Below are 21,353 nucleotides of genomic sequence, written 5' to 3' on the forward strand. Positions count from 1 at the left end.
TTGAGTTTCTTCTCCTAGCTTAACTTCTGTACATTTTATTACTAAAGCAAGTTCTCCTTGCTTCTGATCATCATCCAAATGAAATTATGTATCTGTATATATTTGTATCTGTATGAAAGACGGAGATAGAAAGAGACAGAGACAGAAATGGGGAGCAGGTTTTCTTATGTGGCTGATTTTTAACTGATTCAATGTACAATAGTTTATTCATTTTCATTACTACACATCACTCTCTTGTATAACTCTATTGTATATCATATATAATCATCTACTTATGAACATGAAAGCCATTTCAAGATTTTTACTGTCAAAGAATACTGCTATGAACAGTCTTTCCAATATATGTTACTTTACATATTTGGGTTCTCATCCATGAAATTTTTGTTTTTTAAATGGTGCAAGGAACAAATGCAATTTTATTTTCTCCATTTCTCTATAGATAATCAATTATCTCACCACCTTTGTTGATTCATCTGTCTTTTATCAATCTGTAATGTCATTTCTCTGTTGTATTCAATTTTTAGGTGTGTGGAGATTTATCTTCTTCTGAAAGTGTATAAAGGCTGATCAAGGTCATCCAGGTACCCAGACTGAGAAAGGGAAAGGGCAGGTTGGGTAAGTGCCTAGGCAGGTGGGCTGGGGAACCTAAATCCTTCTTATCAAACTATGCCAACTTTAATTTATCTTCTATTCTGAACTGTGGAATCAGACTTAAACAAGAGAAGAATTCTACACCAAAAATCAATCCTGGAAAGCAATAGCCAGTGAATTCTGAAATACTTTCTAAAACTAAACTCTGCTTTTTTATTTTCTAGACATAGAAAATACCTGCATGCTAATACCAATTTCTTTTGAATTTTGTTAATAGGTTACTTCATAAGGTAATATCTCCCTTATACAAACTTTATTTTGAAAATATAAAATGGTACTATGAGTTGTGTCCTATTAGACAACCATAAGCTTGCTATTGACCATTCTCATGAATTTCTAGTAAATACTGTGGTCACTATCTGCCATAATGGTTATGGTCTTTTCTATTTTCTAAAAATGCTCACCTCAGTATGAACTGCCCTAAATAAACTATATAAGTCTAAGAAGCAGGCATGAGATGGTGCACACTATAATCCCAACCTGCAGGCAGGAGACACACAACAATCCAAAATTCAAGGCTAGTGTGGGTTATATATACCACATTCAACACCAAAAATAATACCTAAGAAAATTAGATTAAAGTAGTTGTTTTGATATTTTTTTAAAAAGCTATAAAGCAAGACCACATTAGAATTTATTACTTTTTATATAATTGCTTTTAAAAAAAAGCCATTGAAGAATGGTATAAATGCACTTATATGGCTTTAAACTCAAATACATTAACAACATCTCCACTTCTATAAATCAATGAATAAAGGAATATAATGGAATATTTTTAAAGTAAGGCTCTTCATAATGAATGAAGTTCTTGTAATAAGTGAAGTCACTGACATCACTTTGTGATGACTGTCTTATACCTCCTAGATTCCATTTCTCAGGAATTCCAGTCTCCTTCACATGGCTCAGTTAACAGTGATCACCACCTCACCCCCACTTCCATGTAAATAGGAAAACATATGAAACCAGAGTATTTGCAAAAAAAGTTCATTTTAGAAATTAAATTCAAACCTGACAAGAATTTTTAAATAAAATAATGTTCTCTATCATATATGGAGGCTAACACATTAAATAAAACTAATAAAAAATTCAGAATGTTTTTATTTCCTAAATGATTTCACATAATGCATTAAGTTTATTCATAACAGGAGAAAAGTGTACTTATTACTTCTTAGAAACATATGAAGAAATTAGCATTTATAAAAACTCTATTAAAAGTTCATTATTTGATAAATCTTACCATAATAAGTAAGTTAAGATCACTCTTTTTAAAAGCAAGGATATAAATATACAAAAGGGAATCCATTTTTACAGAATATTAAGGCTAAAACAGAAAAGATAATATAAAAGATTAAAGTTATTTTGAAATAATTATATGCAATTTTCAAAAGAAAAAAGGACTTCTTTTCATGTGTTCTGCATATTGTTACAGTTATTAACAAAGTCATTAAGTAAAATTTAAAAGACTGCAATGAAATCCCTAATCAAATTTTAGGATATGAAGTTCTACAAGTGCTTCTTGTGTTTAAGAACACAGAACAAATGTGCGGTATGAATATAAAATCATTGCACTAAATACCATACCTTACTCCATTTAAAATGTCCCTGAAAATGTGCACATAAATGACATCTTGCAAAATGCTCCACTATAGAGCAGCTTGCAGCTTCAGAGACTGCTGTTAAAAATCCTTCTCTAGGGTTTGGGGATTTAGCTCAGTGGTAGAGCTTGCCTAGCAAGTGCAAGACCCTGGGTTCAATCTTCAGCTCCACCAAAAAAAAAAAAAAAAAAAAATCCTTCTCTAAAGAGGATAATCACCCCATGGCTAATGGATGTAAAATGTTGTCTTAGCTGAAGGCAAGGTAACCACAAATACACAAATACATTAATTATATACAAGGTCATTAAGCATTCACAACTCCAGTCATCAACAACCCCTCAGAGATAAAAAAAAATAATAATAATCAGGAACTTCAGGTCAGCCAAAGAGCTCAGTTGTCCCTGATACCAGTACTTCCATATTTACTATGTAGAGCAAAGCCTCTTAGGAAAGCTAATTCTAAAGCAGTTGAAGATTTGCAGAGTCTTATAATGTCACAATTAAAGAAACGCCACTCATTAAATTGACAGGAATAAAGCTGGCACTCCAAAGGTAAGATCACTGAGCACAAACAGGAAGCTAAGTAGCCCTTAGACAAAAAGGAAATTAATCAAAACAGCATATATTTCAACTTGAATCAATGGCCATTAAACTCTACCCATTCATTATCTTGAAAACTAAGGGAAGATAAATCACAGGATTCTGAATATGGTTTATTAAACCTTTTATTAAAATTTGTCAAATAGGTTATAATGCATGCCCACCAACAAGGAAATAAAGATAAAGATTTTCTCCACTATAATGTATACATATCTGTAGGCAGAATATAAAAAAAGCACACGCACACACGCACACACCCACACACACACACACACAATTGTGTATGCTTGTGTATGGCAAATACGTGTTCCATATCACAAGTTCTCATCCTATATTTTAAAGAGCCTAATTTAATCACAGCTTTATCCTAGGCATTGCAGTGCAACAATAAATAGTGAGATTTCAAGTCTGGGTGGAAGATGGTATAGACTAACAAGTTAAAAATAAACAAGACATGCCGAAGAAGAGTGTCATGACAGAAATTCTTTGATGTTGTGCTCAATAATGATATGATGAGGGGCAGGAGGCTGGAGATAAGGGAACTAGAATGTAATGGGCAGGAGACACAGATATAGCAGTCTACTATTCCTACGCACTAGGCCGAGCCTTGACTGGACTGATGAAAATCCAGGAGAGTTACAGAGCAAAGAAGCAAAGAAGAAAGTGAGCAAAGAAGAAATCCCAGGACCAAACACCGAAAAATCAAGTTATTGAGAATCATCACAAAAGCATGAGGAGTCAAAACAGCAAAGAGAAGCTGAATGAGCAAGTGAGCCAAATGCAGAAGAGCGAACACAGGACTCTGCCATAATGGAAGTCACTGTGACCTGGAGGAGCATCATCTCAATGGACTAGAGTGGAGAGTTGAGGCAGAATCAACCCTCCCTTAGTGCTTCAAGCACTACTTTAATTTAAAGCAGTATTATTCTAATTTTCCCACAGTATAAACTTCTAACTTAATAGTTCTAGCACCTGCATTAGTAACCAGAATTTGAGATTGCTGTTATTTGTTATGTCAGAAAATGAGACCCAGTTGAAGTGATTAAACCAAGCTATTTGCTCATGAGTAGCAGTATTTTGATTTTCTCAACACTCACAAGGTAATGTGTTCATCATTATAGTATTCTGCACATTAACACATTTTTAAAAAGCTATGTTCAAGCTAAACATTCATTAAAACTAAGATCCACCTTTCCCTACAACAATGCTGTCTAAGCAGTACAATGAAGCAGTCGAGAGGCTCAGAACAACAGGAAGCCAATGATTAACGCAGACACATACACAAGTTAGATTCCACCTGTTATCTCACCCACTTTGAAGTAGCACCCCCACCTCCTCAGTCCTGACTGCCAACGGCAGCTATATAATGAACCATCTGTACCTTAACAGTAAGAGCCAATTGAGATGGGCTGATAGTACCAAAGAAATCTCATTTTTAAATTCATGTTCCCCCTAGTGCACTGTTAGTCTGAGTAGCATTTTTAATTGCATGATAAATCAAACATGTTGGCAAGAACTTAACTTTGTAAAACTTGAGCTTTTTAATGTCACTTTGATGGTCGTTAGGGTGATTTCTTTGCTGCTCCCCTGCAACAGAGGGAAGCTGACCCCATGAACCAAACCACTGGGAGGAGAAGCCTGAAGCTATGTGGCTTTAACAAAGAGACAGAAATCTTAGTCTCTTATGATTTGGCTGAACTATTCAATGAAGCTTTTTCAGGGGTGAGCTGTGGTCCTTGGAACAGTCATATTAGTGAATAACTGAAAAGAAACAGCCATTCTTAGATAGAATAGGTGTGATTTTTTTTTCTTACTGAAATATTAAAAGCACTCATCAGAGAAACTTCTATTCTGGAACCAAACATCATCAAACCTTTTCAAGAGCTAGTCAGTTGATCCATGTCCTCACCAAGCACATAAGGTGACAGTACTTTTTACACTACAGTACTTTTTAATGGCTATCATGAACATGATACATTTGCTAATCTTTTCTCTCTCATGGTCAAAGATATTCCTAAAATCATGCTGAACACACTTAGTACAACAGACTTCTGCTAGAAAGTCTCATATTTCATTGAACGTTTTAAAGGATGAGAAAGTTAGATTACAGTGATTCTTCCATTTCCTATCTTGTAACTTACTTATTTCTTTTTCCTCCTACTTATATACAGCAGTTTCCTCGTGGGTCTGGCAGCTGAAGAGCAACTTTTCTACTTAATAAAGCTTATGTGTAAGGTAACCACAGAGAACAAAAACTCATGCATGGTCCCTCCTCCTTAAACTTAAAAAGGCATGTAAACATCCCTGAAAGATGAAGACTGTCAATGGCCACACCTCCTGTTAGGGTACTTCCTCCCACCAGGTGATCTCTCTATCCTATCTCACACTTTACCTGGCCTCATTCATTTGTCACAGCCAGCCAGTGTTTAGGGTACATCTGCCCTAACAAGCATTGTAAGAAGCACCAGAAATAAATGGCATGCCACTCATGGAGCTTACAGCATTGTCATAAACTCTGGCAGGTAAGCACTGGTACATGCTGTACTATGGGAAGCACTCCCAAAGAGAACATGAAAGAAAGATGTGGCAGTGAAGCACCAAACAGCAGGGCCACAACCCAGGAGTGTATATGTGTCTGAAATAGACTGGGGAGTGGAGCGGAAGGCAAGGAAGCTCACTAGAAAGAATGAGTGAGAACGAAGGTTAACTCAGAAGTCAAGTCAGACTTAGCCTACAAAAGATGATACGGAAAAACAGAAGCTCTGTGTGTGTGTGTGTGTGTGTGTGTGTGTGTGTGTGTGTGTGTGTGTGTGTGTGTGTGTGTGAGAGAGAGAGAGAGAGAGAGAGAGAGAGAGAGAGAGAGAGAGAGAGAGAGAGAGAGAGAGAACAGATTAAAGCCAAATTTTCCCAGCCTCTTCACAAAGCAGGTATTATTTCTATCACCATCAAGAAAAAACAAAAGCAAACAGGTGGTGGGGAGCTACATTTTGGATGTAGGCATCTACGCCCAGGACTAGCTACTCTGCATTGCCAGATGTTCTGCTTCTCAAGAGATCATGGACCACAGAGAGCGACTGAAGAATCACTCCACAAGGCTACAACATAGAAGTCTTCCTATTCTTTCTGTCTAAGAAATAGCACGTGGCACTAGTCACTGATGATACTAATATTGACTAATAATATTTGAACCTGAGTGACAGATAGGTGTGCTGCTGCCCCATTCATTACTTCGATGACCCAGGGATGGTGTTAGCAGAGGGGACTGCTGAGGACAGAGATTCTACACGTGCTCTATAATTTCTACTCAATTTTGGAGGGCCCTTAACACTGCCCTTTGAAATATTTTTTTTTAAATGAAATTATTGGAAATTAACTTTGGAGAGGGACTTGTTATTGTTAAAAGAGTTTAATGTAAGGCAGATGCAGAAAAATGATGGGGGCAAACAAACTATTAAGGAAACACAACAAAAAAATAGGACAGTAGGAAGAATGTTACACTAGCCCTCATAACCTACTGTATCCCGAAGGGGCAGCTTACAGAGCTTACAGAGCTTACAACTCCTGCAAACCCATGTGTACTATTACTGTCACACCATTCCACACTTAGTAGTGTTTCCTCTTTCTCCTGAAAAGCAGTTACATTCCAGAGCTGGGGTGAGCATGGTCCTCCACTCCCTGCATGACAGAGGGGTCATTCTGCTATTGTTCTCAGTCCTATGTACCCTCTAATTCCTCCAAGAAGCACATCAAGATGCATAACACCTTAAGAGTAATTAAATAAATGTCGCTATGCGAATCTCATCTTAATACATAGAACATATTCCTAGACTTTTACTTCTGGTTAGTATGCTCTTGGAGCAATTATTATATGAGGTATGAGAGAGCACAGCAAGGTTTTGGAAAAAAGTTACAAGTTAGCAAGTTAGTATAGAGGTGGAGATGGGATGACTAGGCAATAGTCTTAAAACCCAGAAAGGCTGACTGGTTACTACACAGTATTCTAAGGAAGACCTATGATGAGTCTGGTTAACTAAGTAACTGTGTAAGCTAGTCACAGCAGAATAATCAAAGTAGTTCAGTGCATCAAAGACTAAAAAAAGTCTTCATATCCATCTCTCTTAAAGTCCAGAGTTCTAAAGTAATCATTCCATTCTCTTAAGTCCTCTAGCAATTATATTCATGTAATCTGCCTAGTTGTTAGTACGTATATTCCCACACTGTTGTTGAAGTGTCTGTTTAGGGTATATGTATGGTCATCCCCATGGATAACAATACCCAGAGATGTTCAAATCTCTTATATAAAATGATATAGGTTCTATACATGACTTACAAACATCCATTACTTTAAATTATCTTTATTTATTTGGGCTGGAGAGATGGCACAGAGGTTAAGAGCACTGACTGTTCTTCCAGAGGTCCTGAGTTCAGTTCCCAGCAACCACATGGTGGCTCACAACCATCTGTAATGAGATCTGCTGCCCTCTCCTAGTATGCAGAAATACATGCAAAAAGAACACCGTAAACATAATAAATAAATAAATAAAAATTATCTTTATTTTATAATACCTAATATAATACAAATGCTATAGAAATAGCTGTCCTACTGTAGCATTTAGGCCATGACAATAGAGCCATATACATGTTCAGTATAGATGCTTGGTCATTAGGGAGTGGTGCTATCTGACAGGGATTAGGAGGTGTGGCTTGTTGAAGAAGGTGTGTGTCACTGAGGGTGGGTTTTGGGATTTCAGATGCTCAAGCCAAGCCCAGTCTGTCTGTCTGTCTGTCTGTCTGTCTGTCTGTCTGTCTCTCTCTCTCTCTCTCTCTCTCTCTCTCTCTCTCTCTCTCTTCCAGCTGACTGCTGATCGAGATGTAGAACTCTCAGTTCCTTCTCCAGTATCATGTCTACCTGTGCACTTCCATGCTTCCCACAATGATGATAATGAACTAAGTCTCTGAACCTGCAAGCCAGCCCCAAATAAATGTTTTCCTTTATAAGAGTTACTGTGACTGTGGTGTCACTTCACAGCAACAGAAACCCTAACAAAAACCTAAGATAGTACCTATTTTTTGTCACTAAAGGAAATGCCATCACCGCAGTTTTTATTTTATTTATATTACAATTTATTTTCAAAGTATTTTCCTCTGCAAAATAAAACTCTTTAGTAACCACAAATGGGTATCAAGAGGCTTATTATCAATTTACAATGCTCAAACCACACTATCCACAAGCATCCATGGGCTCTTTACCTGATAGAGGCTGAACTTCCCCTTTCTACCTGCCATACTCCAGAAGGCTTCAAAAAAATGAGCAAATGGAAACCCCAGTGGCCACCATAAATGACTAGCATCCTACTGAACTATGACTGGACTCAAGCTAGCCTCATCTCATCTGCTTAGAATTCCTACCTCAACAGCAATTCATTCTTTGTTGGGACAGTACTAGTTTTAGAAGCCTCACATCAGATGTTGTGGAATGACATTGGAAAAGGATTACCAATTCATTAAAATTTATCTTAGAAGAACTTTGTCAATGTTGAACACAAACTCATATGCTATACACATTGCAGACTGCCCTCCAGAAAACTGGTTTTTCTAGAGAAGTCCAATTGCCTACCTTGAAGTTCTCCACTCCGACTATAGAGTTCCCTTCTCTGTTCTCGAAGATAGGCGCTCATGCTGATTGCATGGGAGGATGATTCGAACCTACAATGCAACACACAGTACCACATGGTTAAGCCACAAAATGGCATCTAACTAAGTATTCCCAAAAATATTCTACTCTACTGTATTCTGGTATGTATAGCATTTCCTGGTATATAACAGTTATAATTATGGCTTTTTTGGCTATACCATAATAAGCCTGGGACAGCTGCCCAAATCTTGGTTTATTTACAATAGTCCAGCTACTGTCCTCTACAGTAGTATTTGAACCTTGTCCTCATTACACATGTCACATAGAATAATCATGACCCACCTCCACTTTCCTTTACCTTCAGATCATCATTATTGTCATTGTTGTCATTGTCATCCTCTGCCAGGATGCCTAGATATACAGCAACAAGTGTACTCTATAAAGTCATTCTAATTATGCTATTACCCAAATCAAAAGCCATCGTTGACTACTGGCTGCCTCAGCAGATATATTGGCTCTTCAGAGCAGTTCTCTTCCTAAATTGTTGAGTTAAGAGACAAGAGGATAGGAGCTTCTACAAATGAACAGTAACATCAAAAAAGCAAGACATCATCGGTCTCTTTCTAAATATTCTAAAAACACTGTTTCCAAATGGCTTCTAGTTTTTGTCCTGTGACATAGCACCATATAAAATATTCTCCAGGAATTGTTTACTAAGGTCAGCAACATAGGAAACAGACTTGTGGTAAAGAATGGGTCTCTAAAAAGCTAAAACAAGGAACACAAAACAAATTAATCATAAAGAATAGCTTACAGGTAAGAATAAAACCAAGTAAAATTATAACTGTATCAAATAGCAAATCTTTTGATGAACTGCCGATTCCATTTTAAATCTGAGACTTTCAAAGACAGGATAAGAAGCTGACAAAAGAAGGAATCCTTCTAAGAGTTTTGCCTCTAAAGGGCAACAACATAGGGAGAGAGTAACAGAGTCCATGGGATCAGTAACTAGCAACAAGAAAGGAGCATCATTTTCTTAATCATGTCTCTTTTATCCAGTCCTTGACAAGGAAAATGAATACCAAGACGAGTATCAGCCTGTGAAGGAAATACTTCAGTTACTTGATCTGCTCTCTGCACCCTACCAGGAATGAAGAGGCACAAAGAGCCGGAAGGAAGGCAAAGTGTGCAGTACTTAAAAAGTGCCACCTGCCAGTCAAGTGCAGAAAAGAAGTCACTGACCTCCAAAAAGCATGCTGACAGCTATTGATCAGAGATGGCAAAGGAAAAAACAAACTCTCCAGCAAATACTAAAGAAGCACACATTGTACAATAAGAGAGAACTTACACACAATTAACCTTGGCTAAGGGCAATTAAGGAGGGTAATAAAGTCCTTCACAGATCCGATAGAAACAGATTATAGCTCTCCACAATCTGAGTCCTTTATGACTTGACAGACTTGCTATTCATGAATTTTCTTTATGCTTACAAGTCACAGATTGAGATAATTTTATACTAAAAGAGGCATGAGAGACTCTTCAGTCTCACCTTCTTATTTTATAGCCAAAGGGACTGAGGCATGCTCACACATGAGACCTACTCAGGCCTGCATGGCTAATGTTAAAAGTAAGCAGATCTGTATAACTGTCCATTTCTAGGACAAGGATGAGTTTTATTACTGACCAATAATAATAAATGTATAACAATTAATTAAGTTTTTTCATGTCTAACAATTAGGGGTTTCTCTTCCCCCCACCCCCACCCCTATACCACAATGTAGCCAATGATAAATGACTGAATGTGTTTGTACGGTCGGAGGCTGAGACGGTGATGATTGAGAGCATGACCTGTTAGAACCCCAAAGCCTGCTTTCTGCAATAAGCTTAGAAGGGTGTACTGATTAGTGTTTATTGTCAACAAGACACAAACCTGGAGAAAGGAGAATGGTAATGGAGAAGAGCCTTGATCAGATGGGCCTATAGAGCATTTTCTTGAGTGCTAATTGGTTTAGGAGGGCCCAGCCCACTATGGGCATTGCCATGCCTAGCCAAGTAGGCCTACATTGTATTAAAAAGTTGGCTGAGAGACTCATCGGGAGAGAACAGATCAGTAAGTAGTGCTATCCTGTTCTTCCATAGTTCCTGCTTCAGTCTCTGCCCTATCTTTTCAATAATGTACTCATGTGGAAGTTGAAGCCAAATAAGTCCTCTCCTCCCAAATCTGCTTTTTGGTCTTAGTGTTCATCACAAAAAGAAAAAGTATATACATCAAAGGGTAAATGGAGCTTTCAAAGAAAGATGGGCTAGGGAGGAAGCAGAAAGAGAAAGAAACAGATTGAGTGACATAAGAAAAGAAAAGTTATATGCTCCCAAAACAGGAGTACAAGGCTGAAGAGAGAGAAGGGCACTGAAATGACTTAAGCATGGGGTGGGGGTGTATACATACATAATATATACATACATACACATATGTATACACGCATATATGTTTTATGGCTTTTGAAGTTATAATTTATAATCAAATTGAAAGATTAAGCATATTTCAAAAGTTTAAAAACTAAGTAAAAAATATGAAATAAAATATATACAATGTGCTTATTTCTTTTAATTTTTTTTTTTCCTTTTTTCAAATAAAATTGTGTGATGGTTTATGAAGATCACAATTCAAATTCAGGGATGAGAACAGAATATGGATATAGCTAAACTCAGGCCATAAGCAAACTGGTCCTTGGCAACTGTAGTTCATGTGTTGTTTTTAATGTCCTTATTTGAGCATCTCTGGGAAAAACAAACATTGTCTCTACAGGCTACTGTGATTTGTTAGTTGTGATAGGCTTTTCAATTTCAACCAGCTGGAGACGGGAAACTGGATTCCAGAGTGAGAGAGTCTTCTCCTTGTTTGTATCCTCACTACCACTTTGTTAGCTGTTACTTTATATGATGTACTTAATTTCTCCATACATCAGTTTTTGTCTGTGAGGACTTTAATATTTATAGCACTAAGTAAGGAATAAAGTTTGGTATTGTTGCTACAGTTGCTGAAATTTTGTTAATTCCGAATTAAACTGTTTAGTTGGAATAATTTTGATAAATCAATGTGTAAAATCTTGTACACAGAAAGCATTCTATCCGTACCAGCTAGTATTATCAACATCAGTCTTAACTTACAAACTATTAGCTATTGCCAAGAAATAGATACTCTGAGCACATGGCTGCAGAGTTCACTAACATGGTAATTAGGAAAAAATTAAAACCTTTTGGATTGCTCCATTATTAAGGATCTAACCACATAAAAGCCAATAGTGCATAACTTTATTAACAAAGGTTAATTCTTGGCACTTGGGGCTTTTTCAAGGATGACATATTTCATTTCCTATAAAATTCTTCAGAAACACCTGGGAAGTTTCACTTTCCTTAATCTTGTATAAAACTCTCCAGAACCAAGCTTGAAAAATGTACTCAGAGTTATAGATAGTCCAACAGTTATTCTGAAAAAGCCACTCGACCTGACAGAAGGCAACAGAAAACAAAACAGGATATGTTCCCTTACTACAAACTGCTTCAAGGCAGCTTCAGTTAGGAAGTGTGTGGCTGTGGATGACATAGAAGCCCTCCTGCTCAGCTGACTCACCACAGCTTCCTGTCTCTCTGATACTGGTATACTTACTTGAAAAGAGAATTCTTTGGCCTTTGTGGTTTCTTCTTGGCAAAAAAGGCTGCGAACTCTCGTCCAGTGCTAGCATAGCTTAGTTGAGCTGATGGTTCTGATGCAGTACGTGTGTTTTTCATATCCAAGTATTCAGTCAAGAGCATCTGTACAATTAGATGAGCAGTTGAATTTACACATGTGCTAATGTACAAATACAATTCTAAAGCCTCATCCCAGACTTCCAGAATATATAAACCTAGATATTCATTCTCCTAGTCAGAGATATAAGGAAAGCTCTATTACAGCTATAAAATCATATACTTGTTAGTAATTTACAAGGAACTGGAGGTTGTGAGCATTGGAACATGCCAAGTATCATGCTGGGTGAATTAGTAAAAGGTTCTTCTTTACTAAGCATTTAATCCTCATTATTCCAAAGAACAGCAGCATTAGCAGCAATGGCCTAATATTTAGTGAGGGCTTACTGTGCTCTAGGCAAGGTACTAATCTATTTAGATGTATCAGGTTGTGGGGTTCAGAGAGATTCTGGAGCTGCAAAGTAGTCCCTGGTGGACTAATGCCAGAGTTCACGCTGTGACCCTTCATTCTGCCAGCACTGTAGATAAGCATGCCAGCAAACCTGTCAAGGAATGTCTAGGAAGGGGGGCTAAGAAGTGAGATGCTCCCAACCTGCAAAGACTTACTATGACTGCTATTCACCTTAAAAAGAGGAAAGGAGCAACTGTTTTTGTGATCAACTACTTCCAACAGGTATGCCTTATAAAATTCACCATAGAGCCACAATGTAAACACATTCATTAAAAAAATACAAATTTGGAACAGAAAGCACAATAGTTCCTAAGAATACCTAATAAAGATAAAGCAGTTAAACTCATTTCTATCTTAGAAAAACCACCCATGAGTCAAGGAAGTGTTTTTCAGAGACTCAAGGTCTCATCTATTTACTCACTCACTGAACATTAAACTCTACTTTAAATATCATCACCGAAAAAGCATTTCTGAAGTGAAATGAGCATTACTTAGTAAGTGTGAAGGTGATGAAGCCTCTTCCACAAACAAACACACACTACTCAATACTTGAACATCTGAAATTTTTTAAATATTAGCATTCTTTTGAGTCTCAAATCGATGAAGTCTGAATTTCTATTTTGTACTTTAAGTGAATTAGTAGTAGTTCTAAAAATTGCAAAGGGACCAATTTCAACCTGGATTGAGTAACTTTAAATCCTGTATACATGACTAGGATGCTCAGCAGTGCTGCACAATCAAACTCTTTTTAAGAACAGTCCTACAAGTAGCAATAGCTTCTGTATAATAAAAATGGTACAGGAAAACCATAAAATATTCTAACAGAATGGGAAAACGCTGTGCTTATGTGACCATTGGAGTATTATCCAGTAGGTCCACGAAATAATATAGTAACAAATATCACCTCTGATAAAGATCACTGAACTCTCTGGTATCAGGAAGACACTGAGTTGAGTCTCTATGGAGAGCTTAACTGAGGAACTTGATCAAGCTGTAGATTGTGATAGCTGCTAGTAAGATATTCAGCTATCTGTGATCAAAAGAAAACTATAAAACTCAAAAATTATTTAAAAGTCCTACAGAATAGAAAGGTTTCTTACCAACTCACTATGCCAATCAAGCTTTGGCCTTAATACCAATGTAACAGAGAATGTCTCCTGCTAAAACAAAGTTACACTAAACCAAGTAATTCTTGTAAGGCACATAATGTCCCAGTATTCAATACCTGACCTGAACGATAAATCACTGACCAAGGAGGCATAACTAGCAGGCATTCACCAAACCCAGGTATCTTAAGATCAGTGTTCTTTTTCTCCACATCAGCAGCACCCCTGAATTATAGCCTTGCAGCACTGTTCATTGGGCTGTTTCTCTCCACCACGTTATCTTTATCTACAAACAGATCCTACTTCCATCTTCTCAACAAAATTTACCTCCAATCATTATATGCTATCTATAATCTTTAATTCGTTTTTGTCTTCAGGTTCCAAAGTTTTAAAAGTAGCCTTCACATCTGTTGTTTCCTTTGCCATGATATGGTTTACTGCTGATGTCTCTCACAAATTATATTCTCATGTGTATGAGTGTATGCTTGATATTACTTTGTACAGTCATATTTCACTGAAAGAAACAACTTTGCTAAAACTTAAATCATTTTCAGATACAAATAGCTATTCCTTCTGCTGCCTTTTTATTTTTACAGAATTTTATCACTTGTCTCTGGGTTTAAATGCAGGACCACTTTAATAATTTTTAATTATAATATAATTAAATAATTTTCACCTTCCCTTTCCTCCCTCTAACATTTCCTAGGCACCCCCATGTTCTCTATATGAATTTGAATATTATATAATGATATATATTCCTGAATCTTCAAATACAACCTGTTCAATCAATATAATGTTAGCTGTATGTGTGTGTGTGTGTGTGTATGCGCATAGTATTATGTGTGTGTATGTGTGTGTGCACACACGTAAGTGTGATTATGGAGGTGATAATTAGACCTACCCAACTACCCAAGGCTAGCAAAATCACGAATCTCAGAGGAGAACCTACAACCACTATTTACTAAAGCAGTGTAATCCCTAACTACATTCTAAATACTTACCCTTTTTTCCTACAAATAAGTGTAGTTCTGATCTCTCATCACAGAAATTTCTCTGTGCAACAAATGGGAATCATTACAGAAAGCCATAACTGATCCAAATGTAGAGAACAAGAGATTGTGTGATGCCCAGCCCCAACTGATACATCTAAAACAGTTCCTAAACCTTGAACTGTCTTTTGATACAGTCTCACATGCTTTCATCTATTAATGAGTCTGTCTTACCTCTTTATTTGTTTACCCATTCCTGTCACCTCTAACAGCTTAGTTCATCAATTCTCTCCTTATCTTACTATTCCAGTACTGCCAAATATAACTGACAGATTATCCAACAATCTGGCTTCAAAATATATTTCTTTTGAATTGTACTTTATTCCCCCAGTCTACTTACTTCAATTCCAGTCAAGTCTACCTACTTCAATTCTTCCCTGAATATATACGAGCCTTACTGTTTCTGGAATCCTAGTCTAGATCACCCTGGCTCTAATCAACAAATCCTTCCGAGAGTAGTGCCAATGTATTCTCTTTGGCAACTCCTTTTCAGGAGACTCTCAGTCAGCTAATCCCTTTTCTGAATCCCAAAAGCACTATGTTCCACATTGTTACATAAGTAGCCACCAAAAATTCCATAATACTGTTAGCCCTTAATTTATATGGCTCTTAAAGCATTATATTTCTTTATTTATACTATAGACTCATGCAACAAACAGCACTATTTATACATTGAATTTAGGTATAGCATCCATGGTGTACAAAGCAGTCATCAATACACAAATCTATAAGACAAGTAAAATCCAAAAGGAACAGGCATGACCTGAACCACAGGCTAAATGGCTGTGGCATTAGTTTGTTCCATTGTGTTTTACTGTGTTACCAATCCCATTTATTGTATGTATATATGTGTATGTATATATAGATATAGATATAGATATAGATATTGTGTATGTGAACTAGCTAGAAACCAGATTGATTTAAACCAAATAACATTTTCTTTTGATCACAAAATTAGGAAAGGTACATTTTTAAATCTCTCAAAAAAGAATAACTAGCCTTTAATTTAATCCCAGCAGATGCCTGGAAAGTAAAACATAACTAGTTGCATGGAATACAGCTCATTGGCAAAATGTGTCCAATCCCAAGCATCAAAAATTAAAATGAAATAATAAAACTATAGAATTTCCTGATGATTCTGTATCTTGGTAGGCAATGAATCGTTTATTCTAAATTGCATATACATACTTTAAGCACATACCCATAAATCCAAATTTCTATTTTATCAAAGCCATATGAGATCAGAACATATATGATCTGGAACAAAAAGCATTACATTTAACATAAAAGGCATCATCCAACAAAATCAATACAAGATAATCCCACATTCCTCAGGTTCCAAACCCCTTCTTACTTCAGGTACTAATATCTTTTGTACTTTTGAATAGCAATAATAATTTTTATTGATCTAGAATTCAAAAGCAAAGTGGAAGTTTATGGGTATTTTGCATTTAACTTATAAAGTTTTAATGTGTCAAACTGAAGAGAACAAACACAAAGACACAGTTGGAAGGAATACTGAAATCCATGTACCTTCAAATGATACCATGACTCACTATATTTTTTGAAGCCCTGGAATGCTGAGTGGCTCCCTCCACAAAGCAAAGATATACACAGTTGTAAAGAATATAGAATTTAAGCTGGGCAGTGGTGGTACACGCCTTTAATCCCATCACACAGGAGGCAGAGGCAAGTAGATCTCTGTGAGTTCAAGGCCAGCCTGGTCTACAGAGCGAAATCCAGGACAGAAAAAAATATATAAAATATTATAATATATATATACATATATATGCGTGGGGGGGGGCAATTCTGGTACTGTACTATCAGCAGTTGCTACAGTGTTGGTTAGGAATCCCATGATGTAAAGGCAGCAGTAAAATTCTGAGATTTAAAAATTGCTGAAATATTGGTGATATCATACTGAATGACTCCTCACTCATCATTTAATCTTATTTATTTAGCATATTGCCTAAGGAAAGTTTTAAGTTATGTATGCACAGTTTTCTAAAAGGAAATATGGAACTTTTAGGCTTAGAATTAATATGACTCCACATACAAGGAGAATGCCTTTCTATGTGTGAGGAAAAAAGGCTCTGACATTTTGGCTTCTTGAGGTGGTATTATCTCCATCTTATTTTCAGCATTCTTTGTGCAGTGGTCTTTTTACTTAACTTCTCTTGATCTTATGATGACAACTAACTGTATCTATCTTGCTATTAGATGTAAGGGCATAGCACCTTGGAAAATAGGTAAGATTAGTATTACTCATCAACAGGCCCACAGTCAAATGGAAGATAATTCCAAAAGAGGCTACCCAGCCTTTTTCCTAACATTAGGTTGGTGGTAGAAATAAGTATTTCATATTCATATGGTGAGGAAATAAAATATTCAAGAAAATTGCATTTTTAAAAAGCTTTTTGTTTATCTAGCTCCTAGTTCAGACATATATATACACACTTATTCATATTTTATGTGTATGTATCTACATTGTGTAGATGTATACACTGAAATAATAAATCTCAATAAAAGGACTGTACAGACAGTGATTCCTGCCTTCCAGGAGATTACTGTCTAGCTTCACTATGGACCCAACTATCTCACTCCAGTAAAAACCTACACAGCAGCTGTGTCCTGCATGGGCCTGTCTTCTTTCTTTTATGTTTTGTTGGTTTTGTTTCGTTTTGTTTTTATGGGTTTTTTTAGCCTTCCCTCTGAGTTCAAGCCAAAGCTTTTCTTTGTAACTGATACCTAACATGGCATTACAACCATGTAGCTGCTTGCTAGTAGGTTACCTAAATTGAAAGTGTAATCTAAAGGGCAGCTCCTCACTGATGTTCCACATTCACAGATGAGCTCCCCAGGGTACAGCTACAGCACCCACAGTGAAACTTCAGGCTTTCTCAGGTACATTAATTTACTCACATCATGGGAGTACCATTTATTAAATTTCTGCTCCAATGCGATAAGTGCTACCCTAATGACCCCAAAGAGTTAATGCATCTTGGAAAAAAGCCAAAATGCTCTCTGGAGACAGTTTATTCAATTAAGTGCCCAAGACCTAGCATTTTCAATTAGCAGTTTAGTTACTAAAGACTCTTTCATATTGGTTATCTGTAACATGTGACTATTGACACACATTAAAAATTGCTTATAATTCATTCAAAATGAGATCTCAAAAATAACAGGCACAGGCATAGATTCAATTAACATTTATTTTCCTATCTACAGAATGCTAGGAACTATGTTAAGTATTGTCCTATTGGGGTTTGAGAGGAACATTGGTAATGAAGTTTGAAAGCACTAAGGATATAGCACCTGGATACAGAGATAAAGAGACTCCCTTCTTTAAGGAGTCCACAAAGAAAACCTCAACTGGCTCATCCAGAATCACGTTCCTAAGTCCCCTGTTGTGAATATATATATGCTTATTGTCCCACTAAAACAGTCTTACGGGTGCCTGTATCCTTCTGTTCCTGTATGAACCAGTCAGGTCCCACTCTGTGCATAAACCCTTTACTGTACCTTTAAGTTCTTCTAGGATCGCCAGCAACCACCACAGATGTTTTTCCAGACCTAGCATTTAACCATATACACCTGGATATTGAAATTTTATTCATCACTTAACCTCCTTCTATAACTTGATGAGAAGGCACTTTGCCTAAAACCCTGTATTACCAGACTTTCTCACATAAAGCTCAAATACCCTTTCTAAATTATACCTTACATCCACATGAAATTACTCATTTCTGGACTTCGTATATGCTTGCTTTTTCTAGAAAGATTCTACCTCAAAAATAAAATTTTAGATCTGTAATAGGTATATTATAATTGTATGCTATTTCTACTAAAATTGTGCATTTATTCAAAACACAAAACTAAATTATTTTATTTATCTGCTACAAATAAAGTTGATGATAAATTTAAAAGTTAATCAATGAGCTACATTGATAGTTTAAATTAGTTAATAGTATATAGTAACTCTAGGATCCTAAAATGGAGAACTGATAATTCTACTGTAGGAAAATAATTATTTTACATGTTTTTTCATCTAACTTTATTTCATTTAAATTCTTCCTAAAAATTCCATAGTACAAAAATATATGAAGGTTCGAGTATTCTTTAACAGTAGTTATAGCAATATATTTTTAATTTGCCTCTTTTCATATCTGGACTCATTTTACCTATCATCTCTAAATACTAAAAAGCAGTGCCCACCCACACATAAAGTACCTTACTAACTGCATGAATTCACCAAAGAGACCCTAACCCTGTTACTAAACGGAGTAAAAACGAACTGTACTTCACAGACAGCATAGGAGCCAATAAAACCCTTTCCACGTTGAGTGACTTGCCTCCTAACCTGTATGCATCACCACATAACTCAGTCTATAAATTATAGTACATGTGCCTGTACCAACCATCTTTCCTCCTGAACCTATAACTCAAGGGCAATATCTGAACTACTTGAGCTTTAAAATAGATATATACCTGAATTACTTTTCCAATAATTTGTCCAGTGGTGAAATAGTATAAATTGGATGAAGGAGGATGATGAAAGTGATCCGACACACTATGAGACTGTATGTTTGTAAACACGAGTTGAGAATACCACATGGAGGAGGGGCTGGGCTAACATTTGTACTTCTGCAGAGCACCACACCTCCACGTAATTAGCCTTGGCACCAATCTCCCACTTTGTAATACACTCATACTAGAAAGCAAGTCAGAAAGAAGGAAAAGATAGCAAACTATTTAAATACCAACCATGTTAACGCTGAAGCAATACAGTACAATTCATGTACCTCATGTTCTCTGCTAATTGCTTAAGACATCCTGCTATAGGGAAGACAGCAACAGTAGCCAGATCCTAGTCTTCTTTAAATGCCAGCTCTTAATAACAAACCCCAAAAAGGTCTTAATTGCATTTACCAGGAGCTCATGAACTTTAAAAGTTGTTAATCAGATTTCCATGTAAATGGAATGACGATTAAAGGTTAAGTACAGGTTTCTGAAATTTCAGAAGTTGAGAATATATTGCCCTTCACAAGGGGAGGGGGGAATATCAGCCTTGACAAGAACTAAACATCTTAATTAAACATGCAAAACTACCATGCTTATTTTTGTATGAAGTTCTATTTCCAAATGTCAAAGTTAATCGTGCACTTGACTAAAATGTGGGATATTCTCTCTGCCAGAGAAGAGGTGCTGTAGTATTCTCTCCTGAGAAGACATCTGCCGGTCTCCAAACCTCCTCAACTGTCCCCTAGCACCTGATCTTCACCTATGCTACAGGAGACCTGAGAATCACAGGGAAATGCCATCTACAGCAAGATCTGAATTGCTCTCCATCTAAGAAATAATCCAAAGCCACAGTTTTTTCAATCAATTTTGTTTTCTATTTATGTGGCTTGCGAGAAACATGAGGCACTACCCATAAGAAACATGAGGCACTACCCATAAATTCATTGCACCTGTGTCCCTGGAGTGACATGTTGACAAAGGAACATGACATCTCCTCAAATTCCAATAAGAATTTATGATTCCTAAAAAGAATATATTTGATCAATTATAGCATCATCACAGTTGAAAGTAAAACCATGTCTTTGGGGTGCACTTCACAGAATTTCGGAGGGCCTCTATTCTGCAATAGTATAAACAGAATCCTAAGCCCCAGGCCGATGCTCACTCACTCTCTAATACTTCCTCTCCAGTTCTCAATTCTACAGCTGAAGAGGAAGCAGGTACAACTGCTGATGCTGTAATAAGACGAAAAGATTTTGCTCCAGACAAAATAACTACAGGGCTCAAACAATCAGAAAATATTTGCATTATACCATCTAGCCAGGAAAAATAAATATTCCTTAATCCAGGTAAACATTATGGAAAAAAAACAAAACTCAAAAAAAAAAAAACTACTGTCCCTAATTATACTTCAAATTCTCCACTTGCGTTTCTAAAAATTTGAAAAAAATTCTGTTTGCTCAACACAAATGACCCACAACACTACTTTGTTTGTTTTACAAAGTTTGATTCTTAGCATTGCTGCTGAAGCTACAGCTACCACTACCATTAGAATTCTTTCTGGTGTCTCCATTTCTGGTACCTACTATTATGACTAAATTTGCCACAGAACAAAACAAAGGACTTGAGTTTTAGAGAAGTCCCTAAATGACAAAGTACTGCATGGTTATGTAAGGGCAAGATTACATATACAGTTAAGAAGGGAGCTTAAGAAGAAAAAAAAATGAGGTAGTGGGAAAGGGAATAATTCTTAGATGACTACCGTTCTTGGAAAATGCCTCCATTAGACTAGAGATGTCCTTAACAGAGTCTTTGGTTACAGCTCAAGAACAGTGAGATACATCAACTTTAATGGAGAGGTTCCCTCTTCCAGAGAACAGCCTTGGGGAGTTTTATTTTTGATGATTCAAGCCCACAAATGTCAATAAAGCTTTGAGATGCAATTCACTGACAGAAGCCCCACACCCCAATGTGAATTCTATGCAGGAGGATATGGAT

At 36.6% G+C, this 21,353-nt stretch overlaps 1 protein-coding gene across 3 annotated transcripts in view; it reads right to left on the minus strand.

Annotated features, from left to right (window-relative positions):
• Exoc4 (exocyst complex component 4) overlaps positions 1-21,353 on the minus strand; it is an 810,377-nt gene that overhangs the window by 543,279 nt on the left and 245,745 nt on the right. For all 3 annotated transcript variants that reach the window (XM_076566558.1, XM_006990369.4, XM_042273016.2), the window contains exons 8-9: positions 12,149-12,294; positions 8,464-8,552 (exon numbers count right to left, since the gene is read on the minus strand). In XM_076566558.1, the coding sequence (XP_076422673.1) occupies positions 8,464-8,552; positions 12,149-12,294 (235 nt within the window). The remainder of the gene's footprint in view (positions 1-8,463; positions 8,553-12,148; positions 12,295-21,353) is intronic.

This window comes from Peromyscus maniculatus, chromosome 3, assembly GCF_049852395.1.
Source record: "Peromyscus maniculatus bairdii isolate BWxNUB_F1_BW_parent chromosome 3, HU_Pman_BW_mat_3.1, whole genome shotgun sequence".
NCBI lineage: Eukaryota > Metazoa > Chordata > Mammalia > Rodentia > Cricetidae > Peromyscus > Peromyscus maniculatus.